General features: G+C 33.4%; 2 protein-coding genes across 2 annotated transcripts; both read right to left on the reverse strand.

Moving 5' to 3' along the window:
- Positions 1 to 1,572: 1,572 nt before the first annotated feature.
- LOC149957505 (tubulin beta-2 chain-like) lies at positions 1,573 to 11,965 on the reverse strand. The gene is made up of 8 exons (XM_090165576.1): positions 11,802 to 11,965; positions 4,938 to 5,046; positions 4,510 to 4,620; positions 3,826 to 4,070; positions 3,111 to 3,464; positions 2,449 to 2,588; positions 2,090 to 2,232; positions 1,573 to 1,840 (listed from the first exon to the last, which is right to left on the reverse strand). Exons 1-8 carry the CDS (start codon positions 11,856 to 11,858, stop codon positions 1,653 to 1,655), a joined length of 1,347 nt encoding a protein of 448 aa, XP_090021702.1. The 5' UTR covers positions 11,859 to 11,965; the 3' UTR covers positions 1,573 to 1,652.
- A 4,390-nt stretch (positions 11,966 to 16,355) lies between these two features.
- On the reverse strand, positions 16,356 to 21,464 carry LOC149957506 (tubulin beta chain-like). The gene is made up of 7 exons (XM_090165578.1): positions 21,299 to 21,464; positions 18,162 to 18,381; positions 17,561 to 17,805; positions 17,150 to 17,503; positions 16,903 to 17,042; positions 16,683 to 16,825; positions 16,356 to 16,619 (listed from the first exon to the last, which is right to left on the reverse strand). The coding sequence occupies exons 1-7, from the start codon at positions 21,353 to 21,355 to the stop codon at positions 16,435 to 16,437; spliced, it is 1,344 nt and encodes a 447-aa protein (XP_090021704.1). The 5' UTR covers positions 21,356 to 21,464; the 3' UTR covers positions 16,356 to 16,434.
- Positions 21,465 to 21,570: the final 106 nt, after the last annotated feature.

Raw genomic sequence — 21,570 nt, forward strand, 5'->3', positions numbered from 1 at the left:
CTTATGATACATTACTGTAAAACCATTTTTGTACTGGTTTTCCATTTAATGCTTTAAGTAAATGTAATTTATCAGCCGAAATACATTGACTGTAATTATCCGCGACTTATTTCCTCAACACTGGATGCAAGTTTTGGTATGTAGAGTACGAATTGCCTCTCACCAGATGGAGAACAAGTCTACCCATTATGCACTAGAATATTTTACTTGGGCAGGGGGCAGACATTTTGAGGCAGTTTTTCTCACCGTATTGCTATGGTTCTGAGGAAATGCATCACACAAAGAGCATTTCTAATAATAATGGTTCATGTATTTCTGTTATCAGCGTGTACATCTAGTGCTTGTAGTGAATGATATTTATTAGAGCTTTTGAAAATGTTCATTTATAAGTAATTTTTAAATAAATATTCACATTCACGTGCGTGGTTTTATTCCAATAATTGAGTTTGCAATTATGAAAATCTAGCTTCTTGAGTCCTACAATCTTTTTAATTATAATCAGCTACGCTAATTGTCTGCAACACCAACATAGGCCCAACTCAGCTAGCAACTTTTAATGCCACTATACCAGGTGACCCAATTATACTCGTGTGCCCACTGAAGTTTAGTAGAGGCAGTCTGGTGAATCATGGGTTCTTAAAACAAATGTTGGGACCTGATGTATCATTCAGAGGGAAGTTGATGGGTCACCAGGAAAAGCAATCTAAGTATGAAACTTTTAATGAAATTTTTTTGCCATCTTGCAACTCTTTTTGACTTTTCTTATTCCATTGATCCATTCTTTGTATAATTTCTTAATTCTCATCCCCATTTCACTCCCCTCTGATCAGAAAGGCCAGGGATTCTTTGCCCGTGTCAAAAATATCGCTATTTGCAAATTGCAAGTCTGCTCAGCTGAGTTTTCGGCAAACATACTTGAAGTTAATAAATTACATATAATATGCCAGTAAAACCAGGGTTCGAAATAAAAAACCCGCCGGTTTTTTGGGTTAAAAAAAAGTGTTGTTTTTTTATACAGGGTGTTTCAAAGGATTATGCAAAAATTTTAAGGAGTTGTACGGGGTGAGTTGAGAAGTATGCCTGTTTTTTCCCCATTTTCCTATGATGAGTTAAAAGAGCGCTAGAGAGCTTAAAAGTGTGGCCTACTAGCCCCTGGAGGTAGGCTGCATCAAGCACAAAACCAAGCAGCAGGGAAATGCTAACATTAAGGTTTGAGTTAGTGTGATAGGTAAAAAAGGACTTTGTAAACAAATCAAGGTAACCAGAGTAAAAAAGTAAACTTAAACAGTATTTTAAGTCCCTGCTGCTTGGTTTTGTGATTGTTGCAGCTTATTTCCAGGGGCTAGTAGGCCACACTTTGAAGCTCTCTTGTGCTCTTTTAACTCATCGTAGGAAAATGGAGGGATTCGGTCCCATTACCACCATTAATATAGAAGTTCATACTCCCTTTGCATCTTCTTAGTAAATGCAACAAAATGTTAATATTGTTTGACTGATTCTTTTGCACTTGAACAAATATAAAAGAAATGTATAAATATTCATTCTTTTACAAGGAATAATGAAAAATTGATATACTATTTAATTCAACTTTTTATTTTCAAAGAATAATATTAAGTGACATATTAAGAGTGACAATGTCAAAAATTGGCTGTTTAAATGCCCTCTTGATCAAGTGCTTCTTCCTCATTTTCGAAATCTCCTTCATCCTCGGCTGTGGCTTCTTGATATTGTTGGTATTCAGAAATGAGATCATTCATGTTCGACTCTGCCTCAGTAAATTCCATTTCATCCATACCCTCACCAGTATACCAATGCAAGAAAGCCTTTCTGCGGAACATAGCTGAAAGTGTAAAGTAATGTCAGCTATTATTTACTTTTATTTGTATTTGAATAATAGTGTTTTTTAAACATAGGTACAACAATTAAGGTAATGCATTATTTATGGATATTTTTTAAACTTTCTCCTTTGATATTTTACTTTATTGTCGCATTTTAAGTAGAAGTCATAGGTCACCTGATTTTACCTTGCTTTAAAAATTATCAGCAATAACCTGATATTTAAAACTGTCCAGAATAAAAATTAACGTACCAGTGAATTGTTCGGATATGCGTTTGAATATTTCCTGGATAGCAGTGGAATTTCCAACAAAAGTCGCTGACATTTTAAGCCCCCTTGGGGGAATGTCACACACTGCAATCTTCACGTTATTTGGAATCCATTCAACAAAATAGCTGCAAATATAATGAGTTATATTTAAGTCTATGATGTAATTGACTATGATTTAAAAAGAATTAACTAAACAAAATTTTGTTTTAATTGGCAACCATTATGGGTCTATTAATGAAGTCAAAAAAACCAGGCTTAGCCAGCCAGCCCATGGCACAAATAAAAATAAAAATCAGTGTAAAGCCACTGAATACAGCAAAAATTTCCTTAAAAAATTTTACCTGCTATTTTTGTTCTGTACATTGAGCATTTGTTCATCAACATCTCTCATGCTCATTCGTCCCCGGAACATGGCTGCAACAGTCAAATACCTCCCATGTCTTGGATCGCAAGCAGCCATCATGTTTTTGGCATCAAACATCTATAGCCATGAAAATAAGTTAATTACACTGGTAAGACATAAAAATCACAATATTCCATTTAAGGCTGCTAATACCAATCAAATAAAGAAGATATTTGAGGTTTAAGACATTCGGTAACCAAATTGTTTGGTTTTCCTTTTCCATAAACCTTTGAGGTTAAAAACTGTACTTGGTGGTTCATAAAAGAATTTTTACACGAAACACTATTTAAAGCGAAAGAAGCTATATATATTCTTATTGATTATTTAAATTGGATTAATAAGAATCAAAAACATTGTCAAATGAATTCAGGTAATTTAAAATGTTTCAACCCAAATATTAAATAAGTAATAGCAGAAACATATAATATTTATCTTATGAGAGAAGTAACATCTTCAAATGTAATAATGAAACAAGTACCTTCGGAGGCACGTTTAAATTTTGTGGCCATTTTTCTGTCAAATTGTGGAAGCATATGTCAGTATATGAATATGTATACTTCTCTCTCTAAGAGATATATTATATTCTTTTGGTAATAGTACCTGTTGCGTCAATTCCGGAACTGAGAGTGCCCTATACTGCTGGCTACCTCTAGCAGTAAGTGGTGCAAAACCCGTCATAAAGAAATGAAGTCGTGGGAAAGGCACCATATTCACTGCCAGTTTTCGTAAATCAGCATTTAACTGTCCAGGAAATCTTAGACATGTTGTTACGCCAGACATAGTGGCAGATACCAAGTGATTTAAATCTCCATACGATGGACTCGTAAGTTTCAGAGTACGGAAACAAATATCGTAGAGAGCTTCATTGTCAATGCAGAATGTTTCATCGGTATTTTCAACCAATTGATGAACTGACAGAGTGGCGTTGTATGGCTCTACTACAGTGTCTGACACCTACAATATTTGAAAACAAAAATGCTATATCAACAAACCTACTATAATACCTTACAACCTCTGCCCAAAAAATAAATTTATATGAAGTGTTAAGAACTTAGCTCTTTAAACTACAAAGAAGCAAAAAGTTCTAGCTATTGACACAAGAACCACCTATTTGTTTAAATTAATCAGCTTTTATAAAAGTTGCATGAACTAAGTTACGATTATAAAAGATTTTCTATATTACAATCAGTATATAGGTGTCAATATGGATTTCCTTTCTTTAATTAAATATTTCTTTGCCCTAAATATTGTCTCTTACAACTATGGTAAACGTTTTGGCTAAACTGTGAGTTATGTACATTATAGCAGAATATACCTTAGGCGATGGCACAACAGAAAATGAAGTCATGATACGGTCAGGATATTCTTCTCTGATTTTAGAGATAAGTAGGGTTCCCATTCCTGAACCAGTTCCTCCACCCAATGAATGAGTGAGTTGAAATCCTTGTAAGCAGTCACAATTTTCTGATTCCTTCCTAACCACATCCATTACACTATCTACTAACTCAGCACCTTCAGTGTAATGTCCTTTGGCCCAGTTGTTACCAGCTCCACTTTGACCTATAATTTCACAAAAGTAAATATAATTAGATACTTTTAAATGAAAATTTCATTAGCCTATTACCAAAATATCTATTGCTAATACCTAGTGACAAACTCCAAAAGTTATAACGTCAACTCAAGGATAAAAACATTATACTTTACACTCTCCAATAACACAAAACAAAATACATAATTTCCATAATTCTTTTAATACCTCATAATTATGAGTAGAAATATTCAAAAATGTTAAATTATTTTCTATGCACATATGTCAAGAATTCAACACCTTATGTTTTAAACCACTATTCAGTTCATGGTTTTAATTTCAATTCTAAGATAGAAAGGCTAACAAGTTTTAAAAAGTGTTTCATTATTAATTTAATTTTAAGTTTAAATTAAATATATTCCAGCCAATCTGCTGGCATTTAAGTACCAGAGTAAGGAAAATCAAACATACCAAATATGAAGTTGTCAGGCCTGAAAAGCTGTCCAAATGGTCCTGATCGTACTGAATCCATGGTACCTGGTTCCAGATCAACAAGAACAGCACGTGGAACATACTTCCCACCTATGAATTATAATAACTTTAATGTTATGTATGCACCCTTGTCCATGTTAAAATAGTACAGAAAGCCATTATATGGTGAGCCTGGGACAAAATGAGGTGACAGCATTCTTATTTTGAAAGAACACCTTAAGTCTATTCTAAACAATTCTTTTGTCAATAGCAATTAAGGTCACATTAAACAATTTCATAAACATAACAAGTTACATATTATGGTAAAGTTTTATTAGCAAAAAAATTCTAATATGGTATAAAAAACAATATAAATAGTTCTATCAACATCTGCTATTAACATAATAGAAAATATTTATTTAAAATACCTGAAGCCTCATTATAGTACACATCTATTCTATCAAGTTGTAAATGTGAATCTCCGTGATAATTGCCACATGGATCAATTCCATGTTCATCAGAAATGACTTCCCAGAACTATAAAGATTTAGGAGTCCTTACATTAGTAAAAATAAAAATTGGTTATGCAGTAAGAATTTCCACTCTAGAAAAAAATTATTGACTGTACAGTATTTTCAATATTATATTAAAGCTCCACTATTAAATGCTAATTAACATTCCCCCATAGTTATGTTAAATAGGGTAGATCCACAGGCAGTGGGCATTAATAGGGAAGCGATAACTAGTGCAACATTGATATTTTCAAAGGATTGCTTCTGGAAACTCCATTATCAGTGATCAAAAAAAACTGAGATCCTAGCACATGCTGGCTAAGATAACAGAGCAAAGCCCAATAGACGGTAAAATAAATTTCAGCCTCTTTAAGACCTCTTAATGTTTTGGGAAGTAGCGGTAGGAAAAAAGGGGAAAATTTTGTGACAACATGGCTGCCACACTCACTGCTTCGCAATGTGAATAGCCACTGAGATAATTCCTACTGTTTCTCATGATGATTAACAAATTGCGTTTTAAATTAAGGTTATTAATGTTATAGCAAAATGTAAAAGTAAGAAAATTTTGTAAAGCCTTTATTTCCATTAATATATAATGGTATCATACTTAAATGGCACAACATGCTACAATAAGAATAATAGCTGTACGCCCAGTGTCAGGCTTCATACTTTAAGGTAAAAATTGTTTGAGCTTGGCTAGAGCTCATTTTCACAAATGAAATTTTGGAGATTCGTCTAAGTTAAAATAGTAAAATTTTGTTGGTATTTTTTATATACCTGGTCTCTTGAATAATATATCGTTAGGCTAGCTCATCTATAATTTCATTCGAATTGTCTCATGCACGGACTCATTTTAAGCAATAGGAGGAGCAGTAAGTTTGCACCAAAACGACAACATAAAGGGTAATATTTCTTCTATATTTTCAAAGCACATGGATGCAGTCAATACCAGGATATCTTCAGATATTTCCGCAAATGGACTCGGCTCAGGCATGTCTCACGACATCACAGAGACTCAGTTTTGTCTCAAGAAAAATTAAGGCCATATTTTTGTTGGTCTCAGCTCGAACTCAATAGTTTTTTTACATATTTTTTAAAAGACTCAGCTGAAGCTTAAGATTTCAGATGAGCCTGTGCAGCTATGTCAGTTAAAAATTCCACCCCATTTATTTTACTGTCTCTTCTCGATAGAAAAAAAACTATAGGACAGAAATTATAATAATTTAATAAAAATATGGAAAGCAATAAGAGTACCTACCAAGCAGAGTACCTAATAGTCAAAATTATAGAAAACAGGGTCATGCATAGTGTTGCAAGGGCACAGCACTGTAACCAGGATTTAATTTCAGGGTGGGTACGCAATGGAAACAAATAAAAAAAAATAAAAAATTGTACATACAACCATACGGTCCAGGGTGGGCACGGACCGACCGCCCCCCCCCCCTGGTTACGGCCCTGCAAGGGCAGCTGTACCACCCCCCAAAATTTCACCATTGATGAGTGAGTATGAAAAAAACTGAGTCTATTTTTCAAATGAGCTTAACTTAAGGCCTCTAAATCCCTAATCAGCACCATGATAGAAATTCAATAAAAACAATTGCCTACATGTATTATTTACAAATGAAACATTTAAAAATATTTGCTAATCAAGTCATTATATTCAAGTGTTGTTACTCTTGTTGTGTATAATCTGACTTCCAATCATTTAAAAATTATATTTTCAATAATCTTGCAGATAATTCATTGTATAAAAAGTATCGCTCAGTTAAGCAGGTAGTTTGCACTACATTTTGATACTTAACACATAACATCACAGCAAAGTCATTTAAAAACGGATTTTTCTTTACATAGTGTGCTTGCTCGTAGTGTCGTAGGCAAAGCTAAGCCCCGCCTTGAAACGGCTGCCATGACATTAGTTTCACGCCACACGATCCGGCGAAATAATAACGCTACCACCATTGGCATCTTTATGTCATGCCCGACCTATACGCGTTACCATAGCAACAAACACAAGCCGCACCCACGAGCAAGCTACGAATTGGGTTCTTTTCTGGTAGGATCTAGAAAATTTTCTAACTAATCACCAGAACCATTGTTTTATTGTAACTTTAAAAAAAGCCAATTGAGAAATCTTATCCAAGAGAGAAAAGCAATGAAAACCTTATTATAGATTTGAAGAAAAAACTTAGTGGGCTTCTAATTTTGTCAAATTATAGATTCATACCAATCTACCATTAAAACTTCTAATATTCCACCAAATCAGGCATACCTTTGTCTAAAATGTTTAACAGAAAATTGTTATTCACTTGCTGACAGTTAATTTTGTTGAGAAAAGGAGAAAATGAGCCAGGGTAGGAAATTCCAAATAGAATTCAACCTGTAAAATATCGCACACGTAAGATTGATGGATATTTAAGTCAAAATTTCAGAAACAGAGGACGTTGCTGAAGTAGAATACCTGAATATGTCAAACTCGCTAAACAGTGGACTTTAAAGACATCGCAAACGGCCAGGCACAGGGTGGTGAAAAAATTTTGGGAAGCCAAAATCCTGTTTTACACTTTTTACCCCATTCATTCCACCTCTACTTAACTACTACTTTTTTTCATTCCACCTCTACTTAACTACTACTTTTTTTCCATCACCAACGATAACTGTCCCCAAAAGTAGTAAATTGTCTCTTTCTTCACTTTAGTCACTTAAAAAAATCACTTCCATTCCCAAAATGTTCTTCCACCAATGACTTTCTGCGCCCTCCCTGCACCTGGCCACTTGCGTTGCCCTTTTATATTCACATCAAGTAATTGGAAGATTAAAATACCAAGTAATATTGAATTATTTTATTTTTCACTAACATTAAAACTATTATTAGCAAAAATCTATTAATTAAAGTAAGTTTGAGACTAATACCAAATTATGAGTTGGCATTCAGCCTGTTGACTTGCGTCATAAATTCAATAACCTTTGTCTTTTACAATAATTTGGATCTTAACTTTAATGAGTTTTTCACCCCTCAAGTCAATTCCCTTACTCACCCCATTCTTTAAAATTGTGTAAACCACGATTCTGTATATCTGTCTATGCATAAGTCGGCCTTTGCAGCTTTGTATATAACCTCACTAAAAGTGACTAAATAAATAATCATACATAACATAATACCCTAAGTGCCTCATAAAAGTATTTTTCTTCAAGGGATGTCATGTAAATTTCATAACTTTCAACCCATGATCAAATTACATCATCAATGTTTTTGTTATTATAAGTTTGGCTGAAAGCTTTTAGAATTTTTCATGTTACTGGCTTTATTAAGCAAAGTAGAAGTTGCTGCATGCGATTGTGATATTTCATTAACCTTTAACCTTTTTGAGGGTTGGCACTTTTTTTATTTAAAAAAAAGCGAAACCAATCGATTTTAGTTAGTTTTATACAATTAATGGATATTTTCCTGTATAATTAACGGATATTTTACTTTTATCAGTTAGCTAAATCTTAAATTAAATTAAATTAAATTATAACTAATATTTAATATTTTAGTTTGCTCAGATTTTCTGTATTTTAATTTTTTTAAATAAACCTATATCTTAACATTTTTATTTCACCATTGAAATACATTTACGTGGTTTAAATCAATGATTTTAAAACAATCATTTATTAAAATCAGCCAACCCTGTTTTTAATACTAGGTATAGAGAAGTATCAGCTACGTTATTATCCTGTAGACCCTAATACATTCGAAGGCGGGGAGCCGATATTACTCAATACCCAAAAATAAATTTTCAAAAGTACAAGAAATATACACATTTAAACATTTGAGAAGCCCACTAATTATGTCTCCTCAATTTTTTAACACTATCTTTAAAGACCACTGTGAAAGTACCCCTCCGTTGAATCATGGAAGTAGAATACTTTTAAGAATTTTCTATTAGTTATCAAAATATTGAATCAAATATTACTTCACCAATGACAGAATTTCCAAAAATTAAATCTTTTAATTTAAAAAATTACCCTAGTAAGAAAATGAAAAAAATTTGTATTTGACATTTAAGATATAGTATTAACATTTCACAAAATATTGAATTTACAAATACAATTATATTGGTGTCTATGTTGATCCTCGTTTGTGGTTTATAAAAGAATTTGTTCCATTATGAATATATTACACGCAATCTTTATCCAATCCCCAAAATTTTAACAAACAATACCCACTTCTCTCATACTTCATATGACACTTCCACTTGCCAATTTAGCGCAATGGCACCATTATACATGATATCCAAGCACTCTAGAAGCTATTACCTTCTCTAAACCCCTTCCTTCCTTCTTGTTAAGTTCCCTAAACATTCGAGCTATGTCACATTTGTTACATTATTCCATTTCTAACCGCCTCTCTATTAGTTTTTCTGACTTTTTCATGATGCAAGGCTCTACTACAAGAGGTTAGTCTTAAGCTTAATAAACCTCGGGTTGTAACCACCCAATGTCAAAATCACTTAACACACTGTTACCCCTTAACACAGGCTCTTATAGCTATAACAAACCACCCAACCAAATTTGATTTTATTGCATTTAATTTGACATTTTTGTACCTCCCACATGTTTACACAAAAGCCATCCGTGGCTTAGTAAACTATACTAAACAATAAATAAATAAAAATTGTGCATATGTACGACTCCATAGAAAACTCAGTATTACTGAAAAAAAACACACTATCAAAACTAAAACATCAAGAAGTCATTAAAAATAAGATATGAAATAAATGTTGAAACCATCATCCAGAAATAAGTGGAAAAATACAAAAACCAAGATAAAATAAACGAAATTGCAAAAGTGAAAATATATGTAGCAATCTAAAGTAAAAAAGTGAAAAAATTTAATTATCATGCTTGATCAAAAATTGGAATTTCATTATCTTTGTTCTAACTATTGAAGAGATAAATTATTAAATAAAAGGATATCTTATATTTTCAATGTGGCCATATGAACAACAAAAATTGTTATCTCAAAAATTAAAATAATATGAACTATATATAGCGATATAACAAGTATGACTTTCTGACTACTTCTTGCAGTAATGAAACTCTTACTATTACTTTCACAAGTCTATACATAATCATGTAATTATTAAAATTGTTTTAAAGAGCCAACTACGCAATAAGATTATGAAAAACAGACTTGCATTTATCAATTTCACCTAAATTATTTTTCCTGGACATGAACTAAGATTCCAAACATTAAACTATTAGGCGCCTCTGAAAATATGTACTTTATACTCATGTTAGACATAAACCTTAATTTTTTCTACTATCAAATGCTAGTCTAGACAAGCCATTTTATTTAATTACTGAAAACTGCTCAATAAGCCTCCTCTGGGCTTCTCCAGTGAAGGGAGGACATAAAACAACAACACCAAAAATAAGTTATAATCAATGAAGTTGAGAAACATTACTAGGGACATTTGATATTGGTAAATTGAACTAAGTTTAGGAACACATTTCGTTAATATTGAAGACTGGGATCAAATAACATAAAAATACTATATACTATGCACAGCTATAAAGTTCAAATAAAAATTTAAGGGAAGTATTTTAACGTAAAGTTAAACTTAAAAAACAATTTAAGGGAAGTATTTTAACGTAAGTATTTGGAGACGTTTCGGCGATTTGGGAATGATACAATAACTTTGGGTAAGGAGTTCCAAGGGCGTATCCAGGATTTTTTCCAGGGGGGGGTCTTGAGGGAAAATTTCAAGGGCGGTCGGGTGCAGATGGAAGTTTCACTGATTTTTATTAGGCACCCTCCCCCCAGTCATAAGCATTTCAGGGTTGAACCCCCAAACCCCGCCTTAAATACGCCCTTGAGGAGTTAAAGTCACTTATGACCCTACAATAAAAATTACTTTCTCACTGAGAGGAAGAAACTCTAGGCCTGGCCACCTTTAAGGGATGACCGCTGGTACGAGAGTGGTTAATGGAAAAGATATCAGAGAAGTTTAGCTATAGGATAATGTAAAAAAAGTCGTGGGGCAAGCAGAGATAGTTAACACAATGACGAAGATCAACAGGGTCGATACGAAGCAAGCGTAGGTGGGTAAGGGCAGGGAGATGAGAAATTTTGTGGGATAATTTAGTAAAGGAATTTTGAGCCTTTTGAAGGGTAAGAATGTCCGATTGAAGGTGGGGGTTCCAGACTGGAGAGCAGAAATCCAAGTGGGGAAGTATCAAAGAGTTATAGACTTATAGCCATGTACAAATAAGTTATTAAATTTCATTTCTAAGGGAGCATATGAATCATTCTTTTTTAAGGCAGCCATATTGAACATACAGTGTCATTTTCAGACCTTCTAGGCCCTATTTCTAAGATTACATTTTTTACTCAAACTTTCCTAGGCCCCTTAAGCCTTTTGTAGGCCCTGGGCACAGTGCCCATTGTATAAAACGGCCCTGTGAAAATAAATATATAATATTTCCATTCAATTGTATACAATCAATAGTAAATCATTATCAATTTGTAGTTTCAATATCGAAAAAAATAAATGGATAGTGAAACAAAATCATTACATTAATACGTTTTAAAAAATAATCGTATGTACTAAAAGTTTGATATCGTCTGAAAAGTGAAAATCCAGATTATGGGTGCAGTCAATTGCAAATTGCTGCCAGTCGCAAAATGGTTGCTTCGTGGTCCACTGCGTATTGCATAAAATACTTAAGCCTTTGCTTAAGATGTTTTAAGTTTGGGAAACTAAATTTTGAGGTAAAATATATTAAGTCATAACATACTTTGGCTCCAATCTGATTACCACATTGTCCGGCTTGAATATGAACAATTTCTCTCATTTTAAAATATTTATTTGACTTTATATTAAAGTTATTTCACGGAGGTATGAAACGTGCTTAGGTGTATTGCTAGCCTGTTTCGGACAATGACGTAGAAAGGTTTCGGAGGGAAAATTGCGCAGCGGATAAATCTTCTACCTGTGATGCCAGATCGCAAAAATTAAATTTCCCGTTACAAGGTGTAAAAATTTTCCATTTCGAAACAAAAATTCCGAGAAACCATAGAAATCATATAAGGTAGAATGGTTCCGACCAGAAATTCTAAATTTATGTACAACCTCCTACGTAGCAGCACCCCAAGTTTAGGAATTAATTTAAGCTAAGACTTTTCACTTTTCCCGTTATATCTAAGCAGACGACACTTGGCTTCTCTATCCAAAACAATTCCAAAAAATGTATGGTCAAACCAAGGATTCTTTATTGTTAATAAAGAATCCTTGGTCAAACTAGAAAATAAATGGGGTGGAGTTTTTAACCGTCGATGCTACTTCAAAACACGAATGTTAATCTAGAGAGGGAACCATTGAGTTGGGAATAATACTATCTAGAGCCCCAGTTCAAATTTTCCCCATAGGCTTTAACACAGCATTAGTGAAGATAAGAACGAAAATCATGGGAGGGTTATCAACTACGACAAAAGCCACCTATGAGCAAAAAATTCAACTATGTAAATGAAAAATTCTTCGATGGCCCCTGCCGCCACCTATTAGCGACTTTGTGAACTATTATAATTTAAAGCTAAAAAACAAAACAACGAAGTTTCTTGGTAAATCATATTTCATTTTGAAATAATTTAGAGTATTTTAAAAGATTAAATTGCACTAAAACAAAATAAAGTATGTAAAAAATGAATACAAATAAATAATAATGAATATAAATAAATAAATAATAATGCATATAAATAAATAAATAATGATTATAAATAAATAAATAATGAATATAAATAAATAATAATGAATATAAATAAATAAATAATAATGCATATAAATAAATAAATAATGATTATAAATAAATAAATAATGAATATAAATAAATAAATAATGATTATAAATAAATAAATAATGAATATAAATAAACAAATAATGAATATAAATAAATAAAAAATGAATATAAATAAATAAATAATGAATATAAATAAATAAATAATGAATATAAATAAATAAATAAATAAATAATGAATATAAATTAATAAATAATGAATATAAATAAATAAATAATGAATATAAATAATAAAGAATATACACTAACTATGACCGTTAACCTCAGCCAGTTTTTATGGGAAGGGGAAATCGAAGATCTCGGGGGTAAACCAGTGGGGAGAGAACTTATAAACTTCACGCAGAAGGAGTGGTTCCGGATTTTCACCCAGGGCCACTAGCTGGGATCGAACCCGGCTCCTCTTGCTGCGAGGCGAAAGTGTTAACACTCCCCCACCCCACTTTCTACTGTACGACGTGTACGTTTTCTGAAAAAAGTTATCTAAGTAATGGTCTAACAACAAAGGATTCACTTTACCTGGAAACCTTATTGTAATTTTGAATAATTTAGAATAAAAATGTCTTCTATTTTTTTGGAATATTAGTGCTGCTCCTACTTATGCCAAGAAACTTTTTTGTTTCTTCCATTATTTTCGCAAGACGAAACTGCGCATTTCCTACCCATTATGCTTAAAATTTCACTCAAAATCTATTACAAAATAGTAAAGAACTCACAAAAGAAACCTTTATTGTGTTAATAAAGAGTTTTCAGATATACATGACTTTAATTTAAAAAAACGCGTTTTCAAAATTTTTCTTAAAAACGCGTCGCTTGCCCTCTTCAATTCAAAAGTTAAAATTGTAATAGTTCACAAAGTCGCTAATAGGTGGCGGCCGGGGCCATCGAAGAATTTTTCATTTAAATAGTTGAATTTTTCGCTCATAGGTGGCTTTTGTCGTAGTTGATAACATTCCCATGATTTTCGTTCCTATCTTCACTAATGCTGTGTTAAAGCCTATGGGGAAAATTTGAACTGGGGCTCTAGATAGTATTATTCCCAACACAATGGAGGGAACACCGTATTGTATGATATTTCTGCATATGCGGAGAGACCGTTTTTTCGCCTGTCGCCGAGAAACAAATATCTATGGTAGACGTAAATAACGATACCTCATCTAAGAAAAATTGAACGTTATTTTTCGGTAATAAAAGCTTGACAAAATGGTCGTTGAGTTATAAATTTAGCTATAACTTTGATTTCATTGTATTAAAACGCAAATTAATAAAAACGGCAGAAATTACCTCAGTTACGAAGTGGGGAGAGTGGCAGCCATGCTGCCAAGGAATGTTCCCCTTTTTTCTTGCCTCCAACTTTCGAAATTCGAGGCCGGAAAGCGGCGCCGTTGGAATTTATATTACCGCCTAACGGCGCCTATACGGCTGCGGCATATTCTGTGTGAACGCTTTCCACCCTACTGCTTCCTTCAATCGCTTTATGTAATATTTTTGTCATTAACCCCAAATTTTATAACTAAAATATAAAATTGGCGTTATCGTTTGTGTTAAAATTGGTTAAATATTTTATACGAGGTATTCATTTTCTAAAACTGCTGATGTTAATCGCTTGAAACACAGGCTCCTGTTGTTTTTCAAAATGCCCTTTGGATAGTTTGGAAGAAAACATAGTTCGGAACGAAATTCCACATATAGCGAGTTTCTAAAATTATTACATAGGGATAATGATTTATTGAAATTTACACGTTACTATGGAGTGTAATTTTAACGTTACATGGTAATACGGGCGGTAAACATTTAGCCGTGCACATTCGCGGTTTGCGGCGGGAAAAATTTGCGCCCCATTGAATCTACTTTGAAAGTTTGAACACGTTTCATTTTTATGGCTTAGATGGATCCTTACGTCGTAAGAGAGATATTATATACTTCTGGTAGTACTAAGTTTAAATAAATACATTGTTGTTAATATTATTTCGGCACCAATAATCACCGACTGAATAATTAACGCCGATGGCGAGATCAAGCCTCAGTGCATTCGCGGCCAGCTATTTAAAAATACGTTACTTAGCGCCATCTTCAAAATAGACTACATGTATAAATAATTAAATATAAGTTATATTATAATATTAATATTGCACTATTTAATTAAAATATTTTAAAATGTATCGAATATTATATAATTAAGTAGATTTGTCCTGTTAAAACTGTATATGTAATACATTTAAATTTATATTCCACATGATTGGGACGCTAAAAAATGTGTAAAACTTTAAACTAAAGTAAGGCAGCTGGGGGTAGTGGCGCACTCCTGTAATCTCGCATCCGAGAGGCTAAAGAATTGGGATTGCGGAGGTTATTAAATCATGTCACTTGCCAAGTTCAACCGAAACATTTCCGCCTAGAGGCGAAGAAGTGCCTGCATATAGAAGGTTTATGGTAATCCTGCAAGAAAACCAGCTTGGAATGGTTAGTGGTCAGCCCCTAGAAAACCACATTGTAAATGGTTAGTGGTAAGCCTATCCGAAAACCACATTGTAAATGGTTAGTGGTAAGCCTATTCGAAAACCACATTCGAAATGAGGTCTAGTAGTGCCTGCCGAAGCTTGTATCAGTTCTTCGGAGCTCGCAGCGCATTTCCCTTAGCTGAGTAAGCGAAATTGGTGAGTAGAAGCTTGTGACATATACCTCTGTAGACCAATTTTTTTAGGAAGTAAAATCTATATAATAAGCGTCGGGGCTGAAATCCGTCATAGTCCTTGAGCTTAGCTGAGTTTGTTATTTTTTTCCGTTTCTCGAGTTTTTGTTCAGTTTCATTGCGAGAGACCACCCCCCGACCGCGTTAATGAATTACGTTAATCAGAAATACAGAGCTCGGCACCTATCAAATTATATGATTGTTTCTCAACATCACAACATCACTCTTTATTACTAGTTGGTTAAATATTTTAGACTATTAGTATGCAACATTAATTATTAGCAGTCTTTCCCTCCAGAATATCAGTGTAAAAATACCTTTTGTCTATAATCAAAATTAATCGGTGTTAATTTAAAATATGGAAATTTTAACTCAAAAGCATAATAGCTTCATTTTCCGGAGATTTTCCCTGATATGTTTTGTGCAAAAATTTAGAATTTTTTATTGTACATTTTAGTACAGGTTTTCTATTTGCAACCTAAATTAAATTCCTTGATTTTTGGACTAATTTTTAAAATTCCCAGACTTTTCCAGGTACCATGGCAACCCTGTTATACTTAAAAACAACAGGCCCCCAGCTGGGTGCCTCTTCGAATTTACCCTTATGTGCAGAGTTGCCTAGAAAAAGGTCATCGACAATTCGACATATCATCCGTGACGCATCGGAAACACTATAACAAGAAAGCTAATGTTACTTTGTAAAAAGGCCCGTGATACCTTCGACCCTCTTTCCTTCCTAATTTTTAAATAAATGGCGTTTATCTCCAACATTTAATTTGTATATTTGTTCTAATAAATCAATTACCAAATATAAAAGGATTTTTTTATTTCATTTCAATTTGGTCTCAATATCATTGGTCGTACATAATTTCCATTTGTAGATTTTTATTAAATTCCTTCAGCATCAGCTTCCTCTTCATTTTCGAACTCGCCTTCATCATCCGCTGTTGCTTCTTGATATTGCTGGTATTCCGAAACCAAATCATTCATGTTCGATTCAGCCTCAGTGAATTCCATTTCATCCATACCCTCACCAGTGTACCAATGTAAGAAAGCCTTTCTGCGGAACATGGCTGAAAAAAATTGTGCGTATTACTTCACACCAATATTATAATGGGGAAAAAATTCTCAGTTACCAGTAAACTGTTCAGAGATACGCTTGAAAATTTCTTGAATAGCTGTAGAATTTCCAATGAATGTGGCTGACATTTTGAGTCCCTTTGGTGGAATGTCACATACTGCAATTTTCACGTTGTTTGGAATCCATTCAACGAAATAGCTGAAACAATTAGATATAATATTATATACATGTGGCACTTGAAATACATTTTGTTTTGAGTATTTAAAATGAATAACCTGCTGTTTTTGTTCTGCACATTGAGCATTTGTTCATCAACTTCCTTCATGCTCATTCGTCCTCTGAACATAGCTGCTACAGTGAGATATCTTCCATGCCTTGGATCGCACGCTGCCATCATGTTTTTAGCATCAAACATCTGAAAAGTCACAATTGTTGCAATAGCATTAAAAATTACTCAAAGTGAAAACAGTTAGATATGCATTTGTGAGTCATAGAATACAAAATAAATAATATATTTGTTACCTGTTGAGTTAATTCTGGAACAGAAAGTGCTCTATATTGTTGGCTGCCTCTTGATGTTAATGGGGCAAATCCAGGCATGAAGAAATGCAGACGTGGGAATGGAACCATGTTAACAGCTAGTTTTCTCAGGTCAGCGTTCAACTGACCAGGAAACCTCAAACATGTTGTAACTCCAGACATTGTAGCAGAAACCAAGTGGTTTAAGTCACCATATGATGGACTTGTGAGTTTTAGGGTACGGAAACAAATATCATAAAGGGCTTCATTGTCAATGCAGAATGTTTCGTCTGTATTTTCAACTAATTGATGAACTGATAATGTGGCGTTGTAGGGCTCAACAACAGTGTCAGATACCTTACAATAGAAAATTGGATATAAACAATTTAAAAAAATTTTAAAGAAAATTCATACTTTTGGGGAAGGAACAACAGAAAATGTTGTCATAATACGATCGGGGTATTCTTCTCTGATTTTGGAGATAAGTAGCGTTCCCATTCCTGAACCAGTTCCTCCACCCAATGAATGTGTGAGTTGGAAACCTTGCAGGCAATCACAACTTTCAGATTCTTTACGGATTACATCCATTACACTGTCCACGAGTTCTGCACCCTCTGTGTAGTGACCTTTAGCCCAATTGTTGCCTGCACCACTCTGGCCTGTTAAACACATCAATACTTTAAACCAAAATTGTTCGAGGTCTGGTGTACGCTTGACAAGGGGTCTCGACCGAAAGCTAGCGAACTTTTAGGAAAAAAAAAATGTTTTTAAAATACCATGAAGCACAAGTCGTGATTCCAAGACTTTATTTAATTACGAGATTTTAACCATGGTAACAAATTCTAATTTATATGTTCATTCAATAAATTAAGAAAAACTGAGAGATAGGAATTTGGGTATAAAATCTTCCTAACAGCCAGAATATTGTTAAATTTCAACTATTTGCCAAGTATACAGCCAAAAGAAGTTGTGGGGGTAACTAACAAAACATTACCTTTAACACAGTGTTACTCACCAAAAATGAAATTGTCTGGCCTGAAGAGTTGCCCAAATGGTCCAGATCGAACAGAGTCCATGGTACCAGGCTCAAGATCGACAAGAATGGCACGAGGCACATACTTGCCGCCTGAGGCTTCATTGTAGTATACATTTATTCTCTCCAGTTGTAAATCTGAATCACCATGGTAAGAACCAGTTGGGTCAATTCCATGTTCATCGGAGATTACTTCCCAGAACTTAAAATAAAATTCCTTAAGGTCAAATTTTGGTTTTATGCAGTATTCCAAGATTTAAAACAAAGGCACAAGACAGCGGGACACATTGGGAATGTGCTCCCCCTGAAATGTATATACAATATTTTTTTTCAATTGTGTATATTAGGAATGCATTATTCTTCATTGAAACAACATGTGTCAAGTAAAATACCCCTCTTATAATGGAGCAGCACAGACATATGTTTAGTTTCATATTAAAGGGAATATAACCTGCAAAGCAATCTTTACGCAAGACCCCTTCAATTTTCCAAATTACCCCTGTACAGTGGCGCCAAACATTTCTAAAGCAAAAAGGCAAGAGCAGTCAGAGCTGCAAACGTTTGTGTACCACACCAAATACCTGAGGTTATATACTAATTGAGAACAGGCAATAATTCCAAAAGGCCAACAATTTTTTTTCAAAAACCATATTACCATCAAATTACAATGTTTATTTACTATATATATATATATATATATATATATATATATATACATTTTAATTGAATAAGATTATTGAAAATTCGTAATTTACAAATGTCAATTTTTGGCATACAATATGAAACAAGATGTCACAGACATTTAAGTACACACAATCATCCCGATATATAAACTATATTTTAATTATTAAATTTAAACTGATCTCCAAGGAATTTTTTTTAAAGTTACCTGGTTTAAGAAATAAAGTAACGAAACGCGAACGAGTTGGATGACGCCTGTATCAATTGGCACGAAATAGTTGATTTTATAAAATGTCTTTACACTTGTCCAACTTGTTGAAATGTTGCCCTGGAATAGTTCAGCCAATGCCTAAGAATGAGTTTATGAACTCTTTAGTGAGAGAGAAAACGGATCCACAGCTGAAGCGGGGAGGCAACATTTCAACAAGATAGCCAAGGTTATTTTATAAAAAGAACTATTAAAATTTACAGTGCGTAACTGCGTATGCAGGTTACCGCGAATTGGCCAGAAATCTCACTTAGTTTTTTAATGCAACCGAAAGAAGTTCTGAAATGAATCGTATTAACTAAAAATATAATATTCAAACAAGTCGCTGCTAATTTAAACCGTAAGTGTATAATATGGTAACATAAGTGTGACACTTCCTATTGTTCACATGCAAAAGTTGTACTGCATTTCGGACTCGCTCCCGTGTCACACGTAGCCTTTGACAGTGCTTCGCTTGGGGGAGATTTTCTTCTTGTGATGATGTCACTCGGTAACTAGCTCTCAGTAAAATATTCCCCAAAGTGACAACTTATGTCACAATATTATAGACTTATGGTGAAACCAATACACACAAATCCCTTGTATTGCGTAAATAGGAAATTCATATGTTCATTGTTCAGAACAGTATTAAAAATCTTAAATTTTCCCTCTTTTCTGACAAAAATCACTTTTCCAATGTGGATTAAACCAGGTGGTAAAAAAGACTTACATACCATTTGGCTAACTGTGATTTATACCCAATCCAATGTTTAATCCCCTTTCAACCAAAAAAAGGTGGATAGAACAATTTTTACTTTTATATTTTATAACCCCTATGCTACAGTTAGTTATTGAAAAATGTAATTTTTGCCCCTTAAGAGTTCAGCTAGAATTAGTTACATTTTTTTCTTCAGAGAAACCATTTAAAAATACCTTGCATCTAAACAGTGAATATGTCTATGTATATTTTGAAATTTATATTTATTTTCAACTAGATTTTTTTAGCAGTAGCATAATAATTATAATTAGTCAGTACTAATATTATAAATATTAGTATACTAATCGGCTAAAAACATTGGTGACATTCTATTACATCATAGTTTCAAGTACCAACAGGGACTTCGCAGCCTGACGTCAAGCGGTACCTTTGGCAATGGCCGCCATTCTGATATACTTTTTTTTGCAATTGGATAAAGCATGGGTGACGTCATGCTGCCAAGTCCCTATTGATCTTGAAAATGTTTATAACTGGTTCTTAAGAGAAAAAGCCCCCCTTCCTCTCCATGAGGTTTCAAGAGCTGGCCTTACAAGGAAAATAAAACAGTAGATATAGCGCCATCTCCAAACTAGGCTTCAATTTAGAGAACATTCAACTTCATACCAAGAAAGTAATATTTTCTAAGGAGCAGTACTCACAATTATAAAAAATACATACAATACAATGAAAGCATCACTCCACCAAATGCATATTTTCTTAAGTACATGTATGATAATTGTTATTTCATTAAATTATATTCATAGTTATTTCAGCATATTCTGAATCACTAGGAAAAATAGTACCTGCTCCCTGTTCTACAAGGGGAACCACACCTTGCCTAACATAAATTACAGTAATTTTTCAAGATACTTCAAAACTGCCCGAATTCCCTCAAATGTCATAACCCATCGGAGATTAGAGTAATTTTTAAAGAGGTCTGATATTTGATAAATGTGGACTACACAGACCATATTAACTGGAAATTAACATAAGTATTAAAAATAATTAAATATTAAAAATAAAACTTTAAAACTATAAGATATAAACCATGAAACTTAAAAGTCCATTTGAACAAAATATAACTGCTACAAAGCATTAAGTTAATAATTAACATGACTGAGGTCACTAAATATTGGGCCTAGTGTTTTAGGGGTATGAATGCTTGACGTGGACAAAACATTTTTTCCACCTTCTTAAAATAGTTTTAATCGTGATTATTTTGAAATTGTTAAGTAGATTTGTTAGTTTTAAATGCAACTTAAATTATAACAAAATTAAGTAAAAAGCAAGAAAATTAAAAAAAACATAATAAGTCAATACGGCCCCTCGACGCTGTATTATGTGACAACGCCCGACAACTACCTAGTGTAGGCCTAGGCTACTCAAACGTTTATCGTTAAAAAATACCTATTTATTACAAACAAATATAATTACCTTAGCTCCAATTTGATTCCCACACTGCCCGGCTTGAATGTGGACAATTTCCCTCATTTTGGGTGAATAATACTTATTACTTAATTTAAAATTTCTTTCCAAAATTTGGACCTAGACGTGTACTGTTCCTGTCACTTCGCAGCTTCAAATCTCAAAGACAGAACTTCGGGCGCGGTCTTTATTCTGCGGATTCACAAAGACAATATACATTAAGGAATAGAAACTAACTTGACCTGACGGGAAAAAGAGTTCAAGTTACAGACTTCTGTTAA

The sequence above is a fragment of the Leiobunum rupestre genome, chromosome 2 (genome assembly GCF_980474605.1).
Source record: "Leiobunum rupestre chromosome 2, qqLeiRupe1.1.hap1, whole genome shotgun sequence".
In the NCBI taxonomy this organism is placed as follows: Eukaryota; Metazoa; Arthropoda; class Arachnida; order Opiliones; family Sclerosomatidae; genus Leiobunum; species Leiobunum rupestre.